At 36.3% G+C, this 19,418-nt stretch overlaps 2 protein-coding genes across 2 annotated transcripts; one reads left to right on the top strand and one right to left on the bottom strand.

The window, feature by feature from the left end:
• Nucleotides 1–1,114: 1,114 nt before the first annotated feature.
• Nucleotides 1,115–7,353, bottom strand: LOC140969841 (uncharacterized). Its single transcript, XM_073431353.1, has 5 exons — nt 6,256–7,353; nt 5,421–6,157; nt 5,252–5,341; nt 1,539–2,300; nt 1,115–1,424 (listed from the first exon to the last, which is right to left on the bottom strand). The coding sequence occupies exons 1-5, from the start codon at nt 6,338–6,340 to the stop codon at nt 1,392–1,394; spliced, it is 1,707 nt and encodes a 568-aa protein (XP_073287454.1). The 5' UTR covers nt 6,341–7,353; the 3' UTR covers nt 1,115–1,391.
• LOC140957516 (histone-binding protein MSI1-like) lies at nt 7,154–9,861 on the top strand. The gene is made up of 5 exons (XM_073414822.1): nt 7,154–7,315; nt 8,463–8,738; nt 9,015–9,038; nt 9,251–9,463; nt 9,694–9,861. The coding sequence occupies exons 1-5, from the start codon at nt 7,154–7,156 to the stop codon at nt 9,859–9,861; spliced, it is 843 nt and encodes a 280-aa protein (XP_073270923.1).
• The last annotated feature ends 9,557 nt before the right edge of the window (nt 9,862–19,418 follow it).

The raw sequence follows: 19,418 nt of genomic DNA, 5'->3' as shown, positions 1-19,418 counted from the left end.
GTGCCGTAAATATCGGTATGAAAAAATCCATACCGATACCGATATCGGAAATTCGGTATACCGAATTTTCGATATGAAAAAATTCATACCGGATACCATACCGACACCGAAAAAATGTCGGTATACCGAAAATATTTTCGGTATACCGAACTTAAATTTAAAAAAAAATAAAAAAAAAATTATTTTCGGTATTTCGGTATATACCGAAATACCGAAAAAAAAAATATTTACTTACCGATACCGATACCGAAAATTTCGGTACGGTATCATACCGTACCGAAATTTTCGGTATATTGATTTTTTCGGTAATTTCGGTATTTTTTCGGTACGGTATTTCGGTATTTCGATATTTCGGTATATTTTCCCAGCCCTAAAGCGTATAACATAAATATTTCATGATACAACCTTGATTAAATATCTCAATTTAAATATATGTGTATAACATAAATATTTTCATTACCCACACACAATTTCCAAAATACATTTTTGAATATACTACTCACAAAACCAATAATCCAAAATCCACACAAGACATTTAAATATCTCAAGTTGATCAAATGTCTCAATTTTTAATGTTATTATATACAAAGTACAATCTGTACCTCACATATGTGAAAAATTAGTACTAGATAAAAACAAAACTTGAAATGTTAGGGGGAAAGTTTGAAACTATGGAATTCAAACTCATTTAATTTGAAATATCTCAATCCAGATATATTTGTATAATAAGTTGACTGATATTGTATCTTGTCATTATCTAAAGATTTACGAGGAAATTTATCCGGCGGAGGATAAGCCAAGCCTTGTCACCTATTCAGAACATGGGGCATTGAGATCTTAAGCTTAAGATTAATCGATGATCACACGGCAAAACTGGAAACAACAATGAAACCAAAACAAAGAGAGAACGATTTCTTCTTCTTCTTCTTCTTTTTTTTTGGTACCTTTAATTAATTGTTCAAAGAGCCGAGCCATAAACAATTTGTTTGAAAGATCTCCAGTCAACAAAAAAAGCCATGAAATGTTGAGCAAACCAGATGGACTTTGCACAGAAGCAAAGTTTTCTACCCACTTCACAAAAACCTATTAGACTATCTCTCCCTTCGCTTAAACTGAAGAGAGGCAACAGTCATCAAAAGCCATCGACTCGAAACTGGACCATTGGTTATTCCTACTCCATGAAACGCCAAAAAAGACTTCTCATGTATAATCATCTAACAGCACTAAGTTACGACCGAATTAACAGGAAGTCGAAAAAAAAGTTTTCTCCATGGTCAAGAAAGTTGGGCGAATCCCAGAATGAATCAATATTCAAGCTTCGTGCTCCGAAGAAATTCCACTAAAGCCACCCACTTGTGAGTCAAATGGGGATAGGAATTTTGGATGTGCTCTTAGTAACTCGGGGCAGGTTTTGAATTGATGTGCTGCATAACAAGACAGAATAATTATTTCAGTGGAAATTTAAAATATTAACAAAGTAGTGTAAAATGATTCGTACAAACTATGACTCATATTTAATTGCAACGAGGATCAGGCACCTTAGTTACGTCCTTGTAGAATGAATTGATTTCCTCTTCAGTAAGACCACCCTCATCAGAATTTTCCTCCCATCCCAAAGAACGTAGAAAAGCAGCCTCTTCCTCCGGCACTAAAGGATCAGGGTTGTCACAGGCATCGCCGTTGCAAGTTAATTCATCCATCTCCCGACACAAATGATTGTTGGTGCCAATGCTTAAGTTTAATGGGGTATCACCAGCCAGAGGAGTACTGGGAGCAGTAATAACATCTGTTGGAGCAAGCTTATCTGAAGATGAAGGTGAGACAGCAGTGCAAGTATCCAGGACAGATGAGGAGTTTGTTGTTGGAGAATCAGCAACAGAAAAGGAGTTTGTCATAGATTTCATTTTCATAAGATTAAAAAAATCTTTTCGGCTTCGAGCTTGTGAGGTGGGTAGCTTCTCCAGCACAGTCAACACAGGCTTACGATCAATACTAGGAGCGACTGGATTGTTTGGTGGGCTCCTAGTCACTGCAGATGCAGAACCTGATAAAGTAGCAAACAGTGTAGAACTTGCTGCTTTGCCGCCACTGGTCGGGCTTGTGTTTTCCTTAACAATAGGAGTGACACCATTCCTTTCTCTCACTGGTTTCAGAACATGGAGTTTTCCCACATTAGATGCCTTTGAAAAATCATCCTTCATAGGCCCAGTTCGTGGAGAGTTACTAGAAGGAAGTGAAGATGAAACAGGATACTGCTGTTGGCCCGCCGCCTTATTTTTGTGTCTCTCTGACGCCGAAACCTAGATCAAAGCTCCGAATGATTAACAAATATTTGTGATGCAATCTTCAAATTAGTGATGACAAACTTCTAGGAAGTTATTCAGTGCACTAACAAGCCCCAAAAATCAACACCACTAGATAACATAACTTCCATTATTTGGTGACTAACATTGAATACCGGGGAATGCTCTACTAATAATTGGCGCACTCATGTTGTTTGATAAGTGGCATATGCTCTCAAGTACAAAGGCAGATAACTGGGTGTCCCCACTTCCAAACTAATCTATAGTATAATATAAGGTTTTAAAGAGCGAACACATTTTCTAAACCTTCTACAAAAAGCCCTTCTGGCTCTGGCATCGTCATCTGAAGAAGAAGAGAGAAATTGATACCAAATCCTATAAATATGGTAACTAAAGCATCTTAAATGCTAGACCCAACAACACTTAAAACCTGGCCTTATATCTCTCTTTCAAGGCATCAGAGATGACAGTTGAAACCTCCTATTTAACATCATCAGTCAAAAAAGTGTTACCCTAAATAGAGGAAAATCGAGAACAAAAGAGAAGTGATTTCTAATTTATAACCCACAAAAAGATAACCCAAAGTAATTTGTACCAAGCATTTTTTTAATTTATTACTAGAAACAAAACAGAGCAGATTCATTACTCCTCATATACCATTTCAAGCAGTATGAACAACATATATTCGCCAAGTTTAAATATGAGACAAGCTCGATAAAAAAGAAATAAATTTAACACTATGTTTAGCCTAAGTTGGTCATTATTTCTACAGGAGCGGACTATATTGCCAATACAAGCAAAATGCACACTTAACATCATCTGTGATTACTTAGCTCACAACAATTAAGCTGCATACAATTGAGTCTGCTAAATGCTCACACTTTGGGAAAAAATAACGATCCCACTTAAATGATATTAATTTTTCCAAATTTGATAGATTACTCTTTGAAGTGCATGAAAGACATGAGTCAATGTGATAGCCTTTCATAAAGAAGAGAATTAAACAAGAAAAAGTGGACATAATGAGCAGTGTTTAAATCAAACGGATGACACATGCATATACATACATAAAATAAAAAACCATGCTCCATGAAAAATGCAAAAGGGAAAAGATCTGAAGATCAAGAATGGAAATAAACATGCTTTAAAACTCTCCCCCAGGGTATTTCATTAATTTTTGAGATGTTACTACAATATATCCCCATATCCATATACATTGCCAAAAAGGGGCTGATGGATTTATCAGCTGGATAAAAAAACCGAAAAATCTCATTTGCTTGAGGAACTGAATTGTGTTTCTATTATCCTATAAGTTGAAGTGAATAGAGGCATTTGTCTCTTTGACAATTTCTCTCTGTGCTCTTCGGTGTTCTTCAATCATTAACCATTGCCCTCAACTTTTGGTAAAAAAATTTCTGACCGGTGCATATTTCCCTTTTGCCTTCAATTTTATATAACAGCAAGGATACCTATCCTATCTCTGATTCCAACACTATGTGCACTTCTATAGCTTGTTTTGTGTACTTATAGGTGTTTCTAAAATGTCCATCTGACAATTGCTATATGCTCTTGATGAATAACTCTACATCATAGTTATAAAAGGCGAGCGCCTGGCTATGCATAGGCGACAGGTGCAGCCAGGCGAAACACTTTAAACAGGCACGCGCCTTAGGCACCCTCTGCCTAGGCGCGGTGCTGCTGAAAGGCGCGCGCTTCTGCGCTTGTGGCGTACATAATACATATAAAATATAAAATAATTCATGTCCACAAATTTTAAAGCCCGCCCAATAACTAAGCTCGTCCCTATTTATTGTTTAAAAAAGCCCCTACAATATGCATGCATACGTTTCATCTCCCTTGCGTCCTAGCTCAAATTCTTTCTGCGTCTGCGCGTCTCTGCTGCCGAACGTTCCAATCTTTGGAGTTCAGCTTCTGGAGATGACGACGACGACGGTACAGTTGAGAAGGAGGATGATGAATTTGATTATTTAGATTTTGAAGTTATTTTTCTTAATATACTATGATGACCTTATGACTTACTAATGAATTTTAGATGATTGCAGTTTGTTTTTTGTTATGATTTATGTTACATTATCTATTAATGAATTTTTATTTATATTGTTTGTTATCTTTGTGAAAAATATTTGATTTAAATAATATAAATTACTTTATACATGTTGAATTTTAAAATTTCTGTCAGATGCGCTTTACTTCGATAAAGCGTGCCCTTCGCCTCGCGTCTCAGCCCCAAAGCACCTAGCGCTTTAGTGTGCCCCAAATAACTATGCTTTACATATTCTTATTTTATCGAAAATCAAGCCTACAACAAATATTAATGTTCAAATTATCCTAGTTCGTACGCCCTCTGACCAGCAAAAACACTATACAATAGTTTTAAACAAAGAACTTGCAATATAACAAAATATAATAAAACATTACAATCCCTAATTATCATTCTCTGTTGCATTCCACAATGAATATAGCTAGACTACAATGCTCAAATTTAAGAGAAAAGGTAATACTATATAAATGCACCAAATTAAGTTATTTCCCCACATCTAAATGCAGGAATTCCCCAAACTTACCAAATCTTTGACTCAGGCTATACTATTATGAGCACTTAAAAGTTAAAACTTATGAAATTTTTCCGGAATACATCATATAAAGATGTTTGAATACCTTTCCAAATTTTTGTCTCATTCACCAACCAGATCAAACTTGGGAACCTTATTAAAACAAAAATAAGTCAATGGGTCCCAAAAGGAAGTCAGTTTCCATTTAACCACCAAATAAAGCTATGTTCTTTTCCGTAAATTATCAATATGATAAAAGAGGGGTAAGTCTTCAATAAAAACTGGCAAGAAAACAGAAAACTTAAAAGTAAATTTTGGAAAATAACAAGCCAAAATGATGGTTTAATAAATTCAGAAGGACGATTTCACTCTTACTGCGATTTTGGGCATTGAAGGTGTCACAGGAATTAGTTGCCTAGATTGTTTAATTGCCAGTTCTTCAAGTCTCTGATTTCCAACACATATCTACAGAAGAAAGAACATTGAGCACGGGCACAAGTTATACATTGTCAATTTGTCACCCATAATACAAGAAAAAACCAACCTGGGAAGTACTCTGAGAACGGTTGGGACCCTGAGCCACAGCTTCCGCCATGTTGAGGCTGGTGCATGAGCCCGAGGATACAGATACCGGACTTGCAGAAGCTTGTTGAACTGACGTCAGGCTGGTTCCATTACTTCCAACTAACACAGGAACCTCTGCTAACGCAGATGTCCATTTATCACCACGTATAGTTGCTGAAGAAATGGGTAAGCTCTGAATGGCTGTACTTACTCCAGGAGATGGGACTCTTCCGACCTCAGGTGTCAATGATCTTTCCTCCGCTCCTAGAAAAGGAAAATCTCTCTCAAAAGTGGCTATTTTCTCAGTAGCAACAGGAGCACCCTTAGCAAGCACACCATTATTAGTATTCCCACGAGAGTTCCTCACGTCATTTGGTACTTTCTTATGCCACATGTCTCCATGTTTCCCAGAACTCATCGACTGGGAACGACTAAACCCATCCCTTTCAAATTTAACTGACGAGCCTGAGAAATCCTGGTATTGGCGGTCGCCCAGAGAGGACTTTTCTTTGCCAGGAGAATCATATGTATCCTTCTCCCAGTCCTTATCACGTTGGTTTCTACCAAAACTATTATAAGACCTCAGTTGACCAGAGCTGTTACTGTTGGAACTCCGGTGGAAATCTGAAGAATTAGATGTTCGTCCCAAATCATGACCACTACCACTACCATTAACAAATGATTTATTTCTCGCAAACTTTATAGCAGTGTGATCGCCTTAACACAACAAAAAAAGCATTAGTTAGAATCTGAGCCAGATAAAAAAAAAAATCTAGATCAAATATGAGAAGTTTAATTTTTAAAAACAAAATTACCTGAATTAGCTGTAGTGTTTCTACTGTTCAGATTTCCAGTATTTTTCAACCATTCTGGTACTAAAGCAGGCTCACTTCTTTCCATAACTAGTGCCGAACATTATCACACATTAAGAAAAAATGAAACAATATCGATTTGTCTTCTTAGAATTAATGACCGTTTACACTGCCTCGTGCCAATGCTAAATAATCTTCATGCCTCAACGCCCAAACAAATTTGAACGTCTGTTCCAAAATTAGTCAACCTTATATGCTAATCCAAAATCCTCAATACATAAATCCCACTTGTCTACACGAGAACTCCTTAGTCACTATGATCTATGTCAACAAACAAGCGTTCTGATCAAAGAATCTAAGTCGTCACATACAGGGTTACAGGGGTTTTTATACTTCTATTACCATTTACCCCGCAAAGTGCACAAGTACGGTCTCCACCCGATACATGGACGAATTAAAATTTTCCTCACCTATCAACACAAACCCCTCATTTTCAACATGGGCAAGAAAAAAATTAAACAAAAACCTTAGCTGCAACCAAAATGAATGAGAATCCCCTGAAGAAATTTGCCCAACTTCACGCATAAACAGCCATAAAGCGGCAATTCTTCAAAAACGATACATATCCATAAATCTTCCACAGATGATCAAACTACCTTAAAAACCCATCCGATTAACAGAACAAAAATCGATGAACCCAGAAAAACCGAAGGGTCTGAACAGTCTGTCAACACAGAAAATTCACCAAGAAGTCGGAAACTATCTGTATAGATATATTAACGATTAAAAAATAATCTTAACCCCAATTTCCGGACGACATCAAGAGAACTAATTTGTATTCTCAAACCGAGGAAATCTAGCCCTAGTTCCTCGCACTCGCTGCCTTGAGTTGTGGTGTTGTATGAGACTCAAAACTATACTTGCCGAATTTCGCCGAGAAAGAAGCCGGGAGAGCGTTATATTTCCTGATTTAACTGCGGCACTGTCAGTGGGAAATGGGATCGAGAAGGGAATTTATCGCGTGTGTTTGAGAGGAAAAGGATTAGGAATTGCGATTTTGGGTGTATTGAGTAGGACTGGTGTGTGATATCGTCCTGCCATGAAAATCATTCCTTTTTTATAGGTAACCTCGGTCTCCCTTTTTTATTTGGTACACTATTTGTTATTAGAATTAGAAAAAAAAAAAAATTATCAGTTTTGTAAAACAAACATCTTTTATTCAAATAGTTCATAAAAAATATATCAAAAATATTATTTTTTATTATAAATATAGATATGATTGATACGTCGATAAAAATCAATGAGATCGTCGCAATAGACATTTTGTTGTTGTTGGTGTTCATTCTTAATTTTATCTTTGCCAATGTAAGATTACATTTTCAGATTAGTTTTAAAAATATATATATTAGAGAATATATTGTTTAAAAGATTTGCTGAAATTGAATCAAACTTATTAACTAACATTCTTGTAAAGTTTAAGAGTGGATACTCAAGACTTCGTAAATAGTAAATACTTGAGACAAACCAACGAATAAAATTATGAATTGGTTTTAAAATTTCCTTTCCCTTTTGTTTTAAAACACTCTTCCTTGTATTTATTTTGTAAACAAAAGTGGTATAATTCCTTAAAAGATTTTAAACACTTTGACAATTTTAATTAGATTGTAATTAAGATATATAGTACGAAACATAAAGTAATTAAATGCAAAAAGTGTATAAAAAAAACACAACAATTTATGGAAATCGAAGAGCACTTATTAAACGTTCTGCTATTATATCAATTATGAATGATCGACTCATTTGTCAATGAGAATAGCGAGAAATGATATGTTATGATGTCTCTTATATAACAAAATTGTATCCATAGCTTATCCCGTCACAAATTTAATGCATATGCATGACGGATTTAATTCCAATTTTTATACCATACCATTTTGATTTAGAGTACTCTTAAAAATAAAAGTATTTTTGATGATGCTTTTTCTAAAAAAATATTTTAAAAGAACAAAGACCAAAATTTTCTCTTGAGAACACTTAATTATTGATTAAAAAAGAAAACGAGATGATCTCGTTTGAAAAGTTAGTTGATAGTTCCCTCCAGTTGTCTGTCATCTCTTCCCAATATCCACCCGGAAGGAGAAATTATCTACACAAGAAAAGGAATCAGTCTTTTGAGTCTCTGCTCAGTTCCATCGTTTCTTGAAAAACAGAAGCAATCTTCTTGCAACAAAGGAACGGAGAAAGACGAGGAAGAGAAGAGGAGGGAGACAGAGTACCGGAAGATTAACGAACGCTACGAGATTTGGAAGAAGCACACACAGCTTCTATACGATATCGTTATCTCACGCGAGCTCGAATGGCCGTCTCTGACCGTGGAGTGGCTGCCGGACAGGAAAGAGCAACCGGGAAATGATTATTTGGCTCGGACTATGATTCTTGGGACCTATGCAGCGGAGAATGGACCCAATTATCTCATGCGTGCCGAGGTACAGCTTCCCCTCGAGAATTCCAGGATTGATGGCATGTACAATTAATTACGATGTAGGCTACGTGGTGTTCTGTGCGTATCCGGTTGGATGTTACTTTTATATTATTGGTTCTTGATACGTACCGTTCAAGTGGATTTGTCTTAGTTTTGTCTTTCTGGGCTTAATTGAAATTTTTATAAGCGGCTTTGAATAAATTCTATGTTGTTTAGTTAATCTCTTGACATTCAATGTGCTCCGAATGAATCTTTTTGGGCTAATATTTTCATTTTTCAGGTTCCGGAGCAGAAGCGGAGTCAGGTTTTCATTTCTACCGGGTTAGAATTTTCTAGACCATGGTTGAGTTAATGTTGACAAATAGAGCCCGGGCTACCAGAAAATAATGCAAAATTTTATATATAAAAAATATTGGAAAATAACAAACCATCCAGGCGGCAACACATGGCTCTGCCCGTGTTCCGGAGACGTAGAAAATTGTGCATATAATAATGCCATATCTTTCTTTCTTGCAGGTGAATGTTGTTCAGAAAATAAAACATGAAAGACAGGTCAACAGAGCTCGATATATGCCTCAGAAGCCGTTTATTATTGCCACCAAGACGGTTAGACCTGAAGTTTATGTCAACGATTATAGGAAACATTCAGATAAGCATACATCAGATGGTGGTTCATTTAACACCCGTCTGAGGCTCGGGGATCACCGGGGTGTTATGGTTTATCTTGGAGTCAGTTCAAGGAGGGTCATTTATTGAGTGGTTCTAATCAAATATGCTTGTGGGACATAAATGCAACTCCAAATAACAATTCCATTGATGCAATATTCATGTTATATATCAATTGTATCACATTATAAAAACTGAATAATTTTTCCCCATAACCTCTGTTGTGGTAATTATATAAGATCTTTTAGTCTGGTATGTTCAGTATTTTTACTTTTAATGCATAATTGCCGCAGGTTCAGGGACGTTATGTAAGAGACGTAGCTTGGCACCCAAAGCATGAATACTCGTGTGGTTCTGTTGGGAATGATAAGTGTCTTCATGTATGGGATCTCCGTGCTCAGTCAATCAGACTGCCTTTTGCGGTCTGTGGTTGCTCATCAAAAGAAGGTTCGATCTCGTGATTTCGATGCTCTTTATGTGGAGAAGTAAATGACATGTTCTATTCTTTTAAGGCCAATCTTTCATAATAAAGCATACTTGTCCCACTTCTAGTTGAACCCATTTGAACTTCTAGTAGAGACTAAGAATAAACTGTCTTTAGTCTCATACAAATGTTTAGATTTTCTGGTTATTTGTCTTACACGCTTGTTTCTCTCCATGTATATATAAGTTTGCAGGTATATTGTTTAGACTTTAACCCTTTCAACGAGTGGATCGAACTGCCCTTCATACCTTTGATTGCCACGAGTAATAAATCTTGCTCTTTTTACTGAAGGATAATGTTGCTGCATATAGAATTTGTGAAAAGTTGGTTAAACTGCTTTCTTCCTAGCCTTTTATATAATATTTAACTTGTAACGAGACTCTACCATGATATTAGAAGCAGAAAATTAGCGCTCTCCTAGGCTGATCAAGTCGTATAGCGAGGCAAAGCCTTTGTAACCACCGACATGCGCCTTGACATGTGTTTAAAGGCAAAGTCATACTTTTTAAGTGTTCCTCGGATGAAAGAACCATATATTTTTTTAAAGTGAAATTCAATGTAGCAGACATTAGTTTATTTATCATTTATCAGTGTTACAAAAGTTTTCTCAAGAACAATTTTTCTAAAATAAACAAATATGTGGAGGTAGATCGATCATTAATTCCAGTTTATTAAATGATTTGTAATTATTATGTTTGCATGTTGGTTTAAAACCTCCTAAGCACTCAAATCCAGGATATTGATGATCAAATCTCTTGAAATAATTGATGAAGAGGGAAGAGATTGAACAAAAAAATTATAGAATTTGACGATGGATGGATATTGAATTGTAATGATCATAAATTTGTTTATTTCAGTCCGCCTAACCGGTGACCCAAGACGAGTTGAGCTAGTAATTTTTTTTTTTTTTTTATGTGTGTACTTGGAGACCTTAAATGTTGGTATTGACAATTTTATATGTTGAATGAATCAATATTACCTGTATGCATAAGTAATTTAGAGTAACTATCATGATTATTTTAATGGATGGACAAAACTACCTCTTTTTATCCAATAAAATTTGTTATAATAAAATAAATTCTAAAAAATTAAATGATTTGTTAATAATAATCAATAACTTAATTTTTTTTAACAAAAATAATTACGTTAACAATATGTGCGTTCATGGTTGGTGAATATTAAATCGGGGTTAATTAAATTAGTACAACACCCTTCACGCATACGCACGATGGAATCCCACTTGCTTAATTCCCGCGTAACTCCCACGATCTGGAGGTGTCAAAACATGTGGCGCGTGGCATATTCTCTCTCCCACGGGGCGTAAAAGCTATCCAATTAGAGAAGTAGCGTATAAACAAGGGTTAATTGGGTATCAGTACACTTTGAAAATAAATTTGGGTTTTAGTACCTAGAGAGAGAAATTTTCTTTAAAAATACCAAAAATACCCTTATTCCTTATCTTCTTTTAATTGATCCTCGCGCTTTCCGAAAATGGTATCAGAGCTTTAGGTTGATTTATTTCAAACACAAAATTTATTGTTACAAAGAAACAAAATGTTTGAGGAGGAGAATTTCGAAAAATTATGAATTCGAACTTAGGTTCGAGAAAATTAATTTACAAGGATTATTCCAATATTTTGGAATATAAACAAGAACATCTAACTATTGTTAGATATCCAGAGCAGAAAGGGAAACCTCAGAACCCTCAGGTAAACTTATGATTCAATCTAATAAGTTTATGGAAATTATACCAGATTCTTCTAAGCTCTCTTTAGATCTTAGAGAAATTCAAAAAACAGTACAAAACTATGGCAATATGCTATATTTTGTACCACAACGAGTTGAAAAAATCCTTGAAAACCAGGAAGAAATTCTTGGAATATTAAAGGATATTCAAACAAGAATTCAGAAACTAGAACAACAACCAAGTTCTAGTAAAAGATCTTCAGGAGGATGGTTACCACCATCATTTGGTACTGAACCTTTGTTACATCAACAAGGAAAGGCCAGAGTGGTGTCAAAACCTTTGACTGAAGAAGAAAAGATGATCAATCTAATTAAGTCTGTCTCAGAAAAGAAATTACTCTGATGACAACTTTAGAAAGAATTGGTCTAGAGGATCTACAAGAGCTTGCAGAATCTTTCGCAAATCTCAAAGTTGTAGATCTAAAGATGAACACAGCAGGAGGTGAAACACCTGCTATAACTTGGTCATCTTCACAGGAACCACCAAGGGAAAGTGTGGGATCTCAAAATATACACATGAGAGAATCTCAAACTGATTTCCATACTGGTGGAGGTTCACACCCTGCGGGGACAAGGACAAGAAGAAATCAAATTCCCTTGCACCAAACCCCCTATGGGAAAACTGTTTTAGATCCTATACATCCTTACGGGGTTATGCTTAACCTTGATGTATTAGATTTCAAAAACAGAGAAGAACTCATAGATGATTGGACATCTGCTATGAGAATTGCAGCAGGAACACTTGATCTCAACAGAGAAGGATTCATTAAACTCCTAGAAATGAGTCTTATGGGATCAGTGAAAATTGCTTGGGACATGACTTCGGTGGAAACTAAAGAGTCGGTCCTAGCCGGAGAATCTCTAAGCGAGATAGCCGGAAGAATGGCTACCCTATTTAAAGCACAATTTATAGGGGTAGACTATTTTAATAGTCAAGACACAGAGAAGAGGAAGAAATATACTCAAGCTCTGTATAGTCTTGAATTACATGACATCTGTTTAGTAGATGAATACATTATGTTATTCACTAAATATAGATGGAATTCAGGAGTCGAAGAAGATACAGCTATGCAGCTTTTCTTCGCAAAAATGCCAAGTCCCTGGAGAGAAATGCTCATAAGGGAATATGTACCTGGAAATCCAGATACATTGGCACGAAGAGCTTCTTTCCTTAAAGGAAAATTGGCGGAATGGTGCCATTTGGCAGCATTACAAAAGAATTACAAACGATTAAGGGGTATTAATAAACGTACGCCTTTGTGTTGTAAAGAAAATGATCTTCCAACAATTATTGGAAGTAAACCACAAAAGCATAAAAGGAAAAGTTTTAGGACTCATCCTTATGCTAGAGGGGGAAGGAGTTCTTGGAAACCAAGAACAATATGGTCTAGACAAAAAGCCAGATCTTATAAATCTGGACAAAGAAGCGGACCATCAAGAAGTAGGATATCCTCCCAGGCATCGAGTACATCTCGGAGCACAGGAAGAACACCTACAAAGAAAACTTTCAGAAGGGCTCATACACGAGCTAATGAGAGTTTTAAGGACTGTAATTGCTGGACATGTGGAGCAAGAGGACATATCTCGACTAACTGTCCAGAAAATGAAAAAAGAGGTATTAAACGCTTCGATCCAACTCCGGATATTGAAGAAGCAGTTTATTACCAAGATCTTATTCAGGTATACCGATTTGAGGACATTGCCTCAGATGAGAGTATATATGAAGAAGAAGAAGTTTTAAGTCAGGGAGAATCCGATGGAACTGAATCGGAATCTGACTGAAAACGAGGTGTTTCGACACGAAACACATGAGGATTTGTCTGGGTTCTTTAGCCAGACAACAATATCTAATAACATGGTTCAAAGAATCATGAAAGAAAATCCTAGTCTACAGAGATACCAAGGATTCTCTGCAGGACAGGTAGAAAAGTTCTTAGGAAATCTTGGCCTAAGAAACAGAAAGCATCATCTAATCTATAAAGTATCCAGAAGGGAAATGGCAATCCCAATGGAACTTACGGGAAATAGAATGGAGATGCAATTAATCCCTTCTGAAGAAATAAAGGAGGAATTACAAAAACTCAAGATCGAAGTAGCAAAGACTATGTCCTGGATTCATATTGGAGCAATCCAAATTATGATAAAAGCTACTTTCAAAGAAGGTATTGATTCACCCATTGATATTGCTATATGCGATAAAAGAATGGGGAACCTTCAAGATTCAGTACTGGGAACTATCTCAGGAAATCTCTGTGCATGAAAGATTGTAGGATTTATCTATCCAAGGATAGCTTACAACCTGGCAGATCGAGATTTTAGCCGAGCCTTGACGTTACATCAAAATTTCAAGGAGAAAAGGCTAATGAAGGAAGGTAATAGACCATATTCTATTACCTATCAAATCTCATATGCTTTATCTAATACACATCATTCAGAGTTGTTTATTAGAAATGAGTTTATTGAGATACCAGAAATATTTGGAAAAGTTGCTCAGGCAATTTATCCAGAACGAGTTGAGTTTCCGGTAATACAGGAAACAGATATCCAAATACAAGACAAACCGATTCTACAAAGGAATCAAAGTCTTAGATTGGAATCAAGAAGACTATCTTTTCAAGGAGATAGGATTACAAGCTACAGATGGGGAAAAACCCCTGTTCAAGAAATCCAACATGAGCTAAAAAGTTTTTCAACAATAGGAAAGCTTAGATGCCCAGAAGGGTGGAAGGAAGTCGAAATAGTATTTGATATTACGAAACAAAGGAATCAATTTCCTTGTAATACCATCTACTATTTAGAACAACCTATGATAGGAACTTACCAAGGAATGATCCAAGTTGGAGAATTGGAAGTTCATATCACAGGAAGTCCAGGAAAAGAATCAGATCAACTGATTCTTGGACTAGAGTTTCTTGAGGAACATAAACCTTGGAAACGTCTAGAGTATGGAATGGAGTTTATGGCAGAAGATAAGATGTGGAAAATCCAATGACCACAAGTCCATTCTCCATATACGTTCCAGTCGGAATGTTATATGAACAATATAAGGCAGAATATTTTGCTGCTTATATTGATTCAGGTGCTGGTATTTGTACAGCAAAACGAGGAGTTTTTCCAACAAGTTTGGAAGAAGAATTACCAAAGATTCCTGGAAGAGATTTTTCCAGAAGAATCTTAATCTTATGTAAAGGGATTAAGATGACTGAAATAATGATTGGCGGTGCTGGGCAAACATCTTGGTATAAGGTGAAGACACCACCAATTTATTATCATGATACAGGAGCTGACATTTTACTAGGAAACAATTTCCTACAAATGTTCAAATCCTATACTCAAGAAAATGAGACAAGAAANGGAGCTAAAATTTTTTTCAACAATAGGAAAGCTTAGATGCCCAGAAAGGTGGAAGGAAGTCGAAATAGTATTTGATATTACGAAACAAAGGAATCAATTTCCTTGTAATACCATCTACTATTTAGAACAACCTATGATAGGAACTTACCAAGGAATGATCCAAGTTGGAGAATTGGAAGTTCATATCACAGGAAGTCCAGGAAAAGAATCAGATCAACTGATTCTTGGACTAGAGTTTCTTGAGGAACATAAACCTTGGAAACGTCTAGAGTATGGAATGGAGTTTATGGCAGAAGATAAGATGTGGAAAATCCAATGACCACAAGTCCATTCTCCATATACGTTCCAGTCGGAATGTTATATGAACAATATAAGGCAGAATATTTTGCTGCTTATATTGATTCAGGTGCTGGTATTTGTACAGCAAAACGAGGAGTTTTTCCAACAAGTTTGGAAGAAGAATTACCAAAGATTGCTGGAAGAGATTTTTCCAGAAGAATCTTAATCTTATGTAAAGGGATTAAGATGACTGAAATAATGATTGGCGGTGCTGGGCAAACACCTTGGTATAAGGTGAAGACACCACCAATTTATTTTCATGATACAGGAGCTGACATTTTACTAGGAAACAATTTCCTACAAATGTTCAAATCCTATACTCAAGAAAATGAGACAAGAAAATTAGTGTTTACAACTCCTTGTAACCACAAAATCATAGTCCAGAGACTAAGAGAGGCATTTTACAGAAAATTGCCAATCCAGTTTCGCAGCAAGCGTGGTGATTCAGGACAACTTCTGAACCCAAAAATGAAAGATTCTAGAAGGTTTGGAGAAACAATGCTCCAGTTAAGAGCAGATAAAGAACTCCAACCAGAAGAGATAGAATGCCTTAAGATAGCTCTACATAAAAATGAAGTAGAGTTTGAATCTAAGGTATCCCTAGAAGATGTCAAGAAGAGGATCAAGGAAAATTATAATGAAGATCCCTTGGCATAGTGGAACAGAAATCAACTCAAAGCTTGCCTTAAAATTAAGGAAGGCAAAGAGTATGAATTTGTCCGTTGCAAGCCTATCCCAATGAATATCATTGACCAAAGGGATATGCAGATTATAATCAAGGAACATTTGGACCTTGGATTAATCAAAGCAGGAATGTCACCATATAGTAGTCCAGGTTTTCTGGTAAGGAATCATGGTGAGATAAAACGAGGAAAACCCAGATTAGTTATTAATTATCAAGAAATTAATAAGATTCTGGAGTTTGATGGGTATTTTATACCTAGTAGAGAACATCTAATAAGTTGCATACGCAACGCCAAGATATTCTCTAAGTTCGACTGTAAGTCTGGATTTTACCAGATTAGGATGCAAGAAGAAAGTAAGAAATTCACAGCTTTCTCTACACCTCAGGGACATTATATTTGGGAAGTATTACCAATGGGATTGGCTAATTCACCCCAGATATTTCAAAGAAAAATGGATAATCTTTTTAAAGATTATTTTAAGTTTATGTTTGTTTATATTGATGATGTTTTAATAGCATCTAAAGATATGAATGAACATGTTAAGCATTTGGAGATTTTCTCCAATGTCTGTAAAAAAGAAGGACTGGTCTTATCTGAAAAGAAAGCAGTCATTGCAACAAGGAAGATTGAATTCCTCGGAATTGAAATCGATGAATCAGGAATTATTCTGCAAGAACACATAGTGGAAAAAGTGCAGAATTTTCCAGAAAGACTCAACGACAAGAAGCAACTTCAAAGTTTTTTAGGAGTTGTTAATTTTGCTGGGATGTTTATTAAAAACCTAGCAAAACACAGGAAAGTCTTTAGTCCATTATTGAAAAAAGATGCTAGATTTATATGGACAGATGAACACACAAAAGGACTATGCCAATTAAAGAAGATTTGTAAGAATCTTCCAAAAATGGCTATTCCTCAAGATGAGGATAATCTGGTATTGTATACCGATGCCAGTGATCATTGGTGGGCAGCAGTTCTTACTAAGCTCACACCAGAGGGAGAACAACCATGCAGATATTGTAGCGGTTTATTCTCAGATGCAGAAGCCATAAGATGGCATATCAACGAAAAGGAATTTTATGCAGTAAAAAGAGCTTTTGAAAAATGGCCATTATTTTTACTTGCAAAGAAATTCACTTTGAAAGTTGATAACACACAGGTGAAAGCGTTCTTAAGGAATAGAATTGAATCTAAACCTGAGAAGGCCAGATTATTAAGATGGCAGGCATTATGTCAAAATTATATTTTTGATATTATGATAATTAAATCTCATGAAAATATTCTTGCAGATTTTTTAACAAGAGATGGACAGCATTGACATTGATGCTATTATCAAGATGCAGAGGCATTTGAGGGAACACCTTGAAATGCTTCAAACCGAGTTCAACAAGTTGGCCGTAAACGCAGAAGTTGCGGGAAGGCTACAACAAGCCGATAAGAGAATTGTCTCTGATCGAATTACAGGATGTTTACAGGCATATACTCAGTTATGGTCTGTAATGCAAAGGCCTATCCTCCAAGGCATTGAGAAACCATTGGTTTCCCAAATGGAGAGTTTTCGAGTACAGGACTCTATACCTGTAGCGGGGGATTCAAATACCCCTTGCACAAGTGTTAAGTCGGGATCATCTATAGATGAGTCGGCTAAAACAAAAATTGAGACTCCAGATCCTTATCTCGAGTCCTCAAGTCAACCCTTCACCTCGGGGATTGAAGAGGGAGAGATCAACCTTAGGCCTCGTACTGACAAAGGCAAAACTAAGGTTGGTACTAATGAAAATGCAATTTCTCCATTTCAGGTTTACCAACAGAATTGGGAGAAATTAAACACAAGAATTGGCATCAACCCAGCCATGGTTCGAGTTGATGTTGCAGGAAAATATCCTAGGGTATGGATGAAACAAAATTCATATCCAAAGGAGGTCAAAGCCTGGTATGAATTTGGGGCTCTTGCCTCAGTTTATACTACTTCGCCCAGCTTCCCGGAGATATCAGCATTACCCAAATGGATTCAGGAAGCTGTTCATGAGACTTGGGCAAATAATGATCATTTGTCCAGAGGAGATGTTTTGGAGCTATACTTTTTCAGTGCAGCACCAGAACCAGCAGGAAAAGGCTCACACGAAGCCTTTCATTTTATTAAGCTAAGGAGGCCAGACGTGAATTCTCAAAAATTTATAAAGGATCCTCCTACAAATGAAACCCCCTTAGTCTCTTCATTTAATGAAGATGACATGTCTACCAGGAGAGCATGGGGTATCTGGGTCTGTCTCACAGAGATGGACAAAGTCAAGTTTCCATTTAAGTTTTACCAAAATTCTTTAAATGGATCATTCCTGTTAAACACTATGACAGGAAAAACTACAAGCTTTGCAGAATATCTATTCGAAAAGAAAAAAAATCTTCTGTGAAACAGCAAGATGCCGGAAAGTAAAGAGACTCGCCGAAAGTTCTGTAATATGGCACACATAGGAAGACGGTCAGAAAACATCTGCCTTGAATGCCAGAATCAGAAAGAACCGGAATTCGGTAAAGGAGTCAAACCGAGATCTGATCGGAAACATTTTACCGAAGCAAGGACAAGTGGGGAAGGACCACATTCACATTTTCCTCGAGGACACAAAAAGCCGAAGATTCCTCGACAAGATTAAAGGGGAGATGTGACTAAACTCACTAACAAAAAGAGGACCACCATGTGTGTGGAGAAAACAGGACCACCAATAATCGGTGGAAAATGACATAAAAACCACTAATAATGAGTGGTACAAGACGGAAGAACATTGGATGCTTTATTCAAAAAAGGAATCCAATAAAGAGAACAAGAAAACTGGTCCCGAAATTTTATCTATAAAAAGGGATAAATAAGACCAGTTAAACACACCAGAAATAAAACTTGAAGATGTATCGGGTATATCTGAAAGTTTTAAAAAGAAGAATCAAGTATAAGAGGAGTGAGGCTGCAGCTCTCAGAAAAATTATAAAGATGTATAAAGAAAAAGAAGACGAGATTTCAGCTGATATCCTCCAAGCACATCTCGACTGGTACCTGGGAGAGATAAAAGACGACGAAAAGTTAATGTCTAGATTAATAATCTAGAAAATAACATTTCAAGAAAAGTAGGACCACTCAACCACTCCAGGGTCCATATGCAAGTTGTAAAGGCTTATCAAGATTTGAAGTCCGAGTTTCAAATCCGAAGAAGCCTTCTATAAATAAGGCAGAAAGAAGGAAGTGAAGATCATCGAACATTTTCCTCATTTCTTTCAAATCATAAGTTGTAATATTTTCTCTTTTAAGTTTATGTGTTTTTCAAGTTCGGCTACTATAAGTAGCTAAGCAAGTTCCTCCTCCTCTACAGGAGGTTTCAATGTAATAATAATATGTTTGTGTTTGAATAAAGAGATCTTTGCT

This window comes from Primulina huaijiensis, chromosome 2, assembly GCF_012295235.1.
Source record: "Primulina huaijiensis isolate GDHJ02 chromosome 2, ASM1229523v2, whole genome shotgun sequence".
In the NCBI taxonomy this organism is placed as follows: Eukaryota; Viridiplantae; Streptophyta; class Magnoliopsida; order Lamiales; family Gesneriaceae; genus Primulina; species Primulina huaijiensis.
The sequence above is the reverse complement of the archived record's forward strand: the minus strand, read 5'-3'. Positions and strand labels throughout refer to the sequence as shown.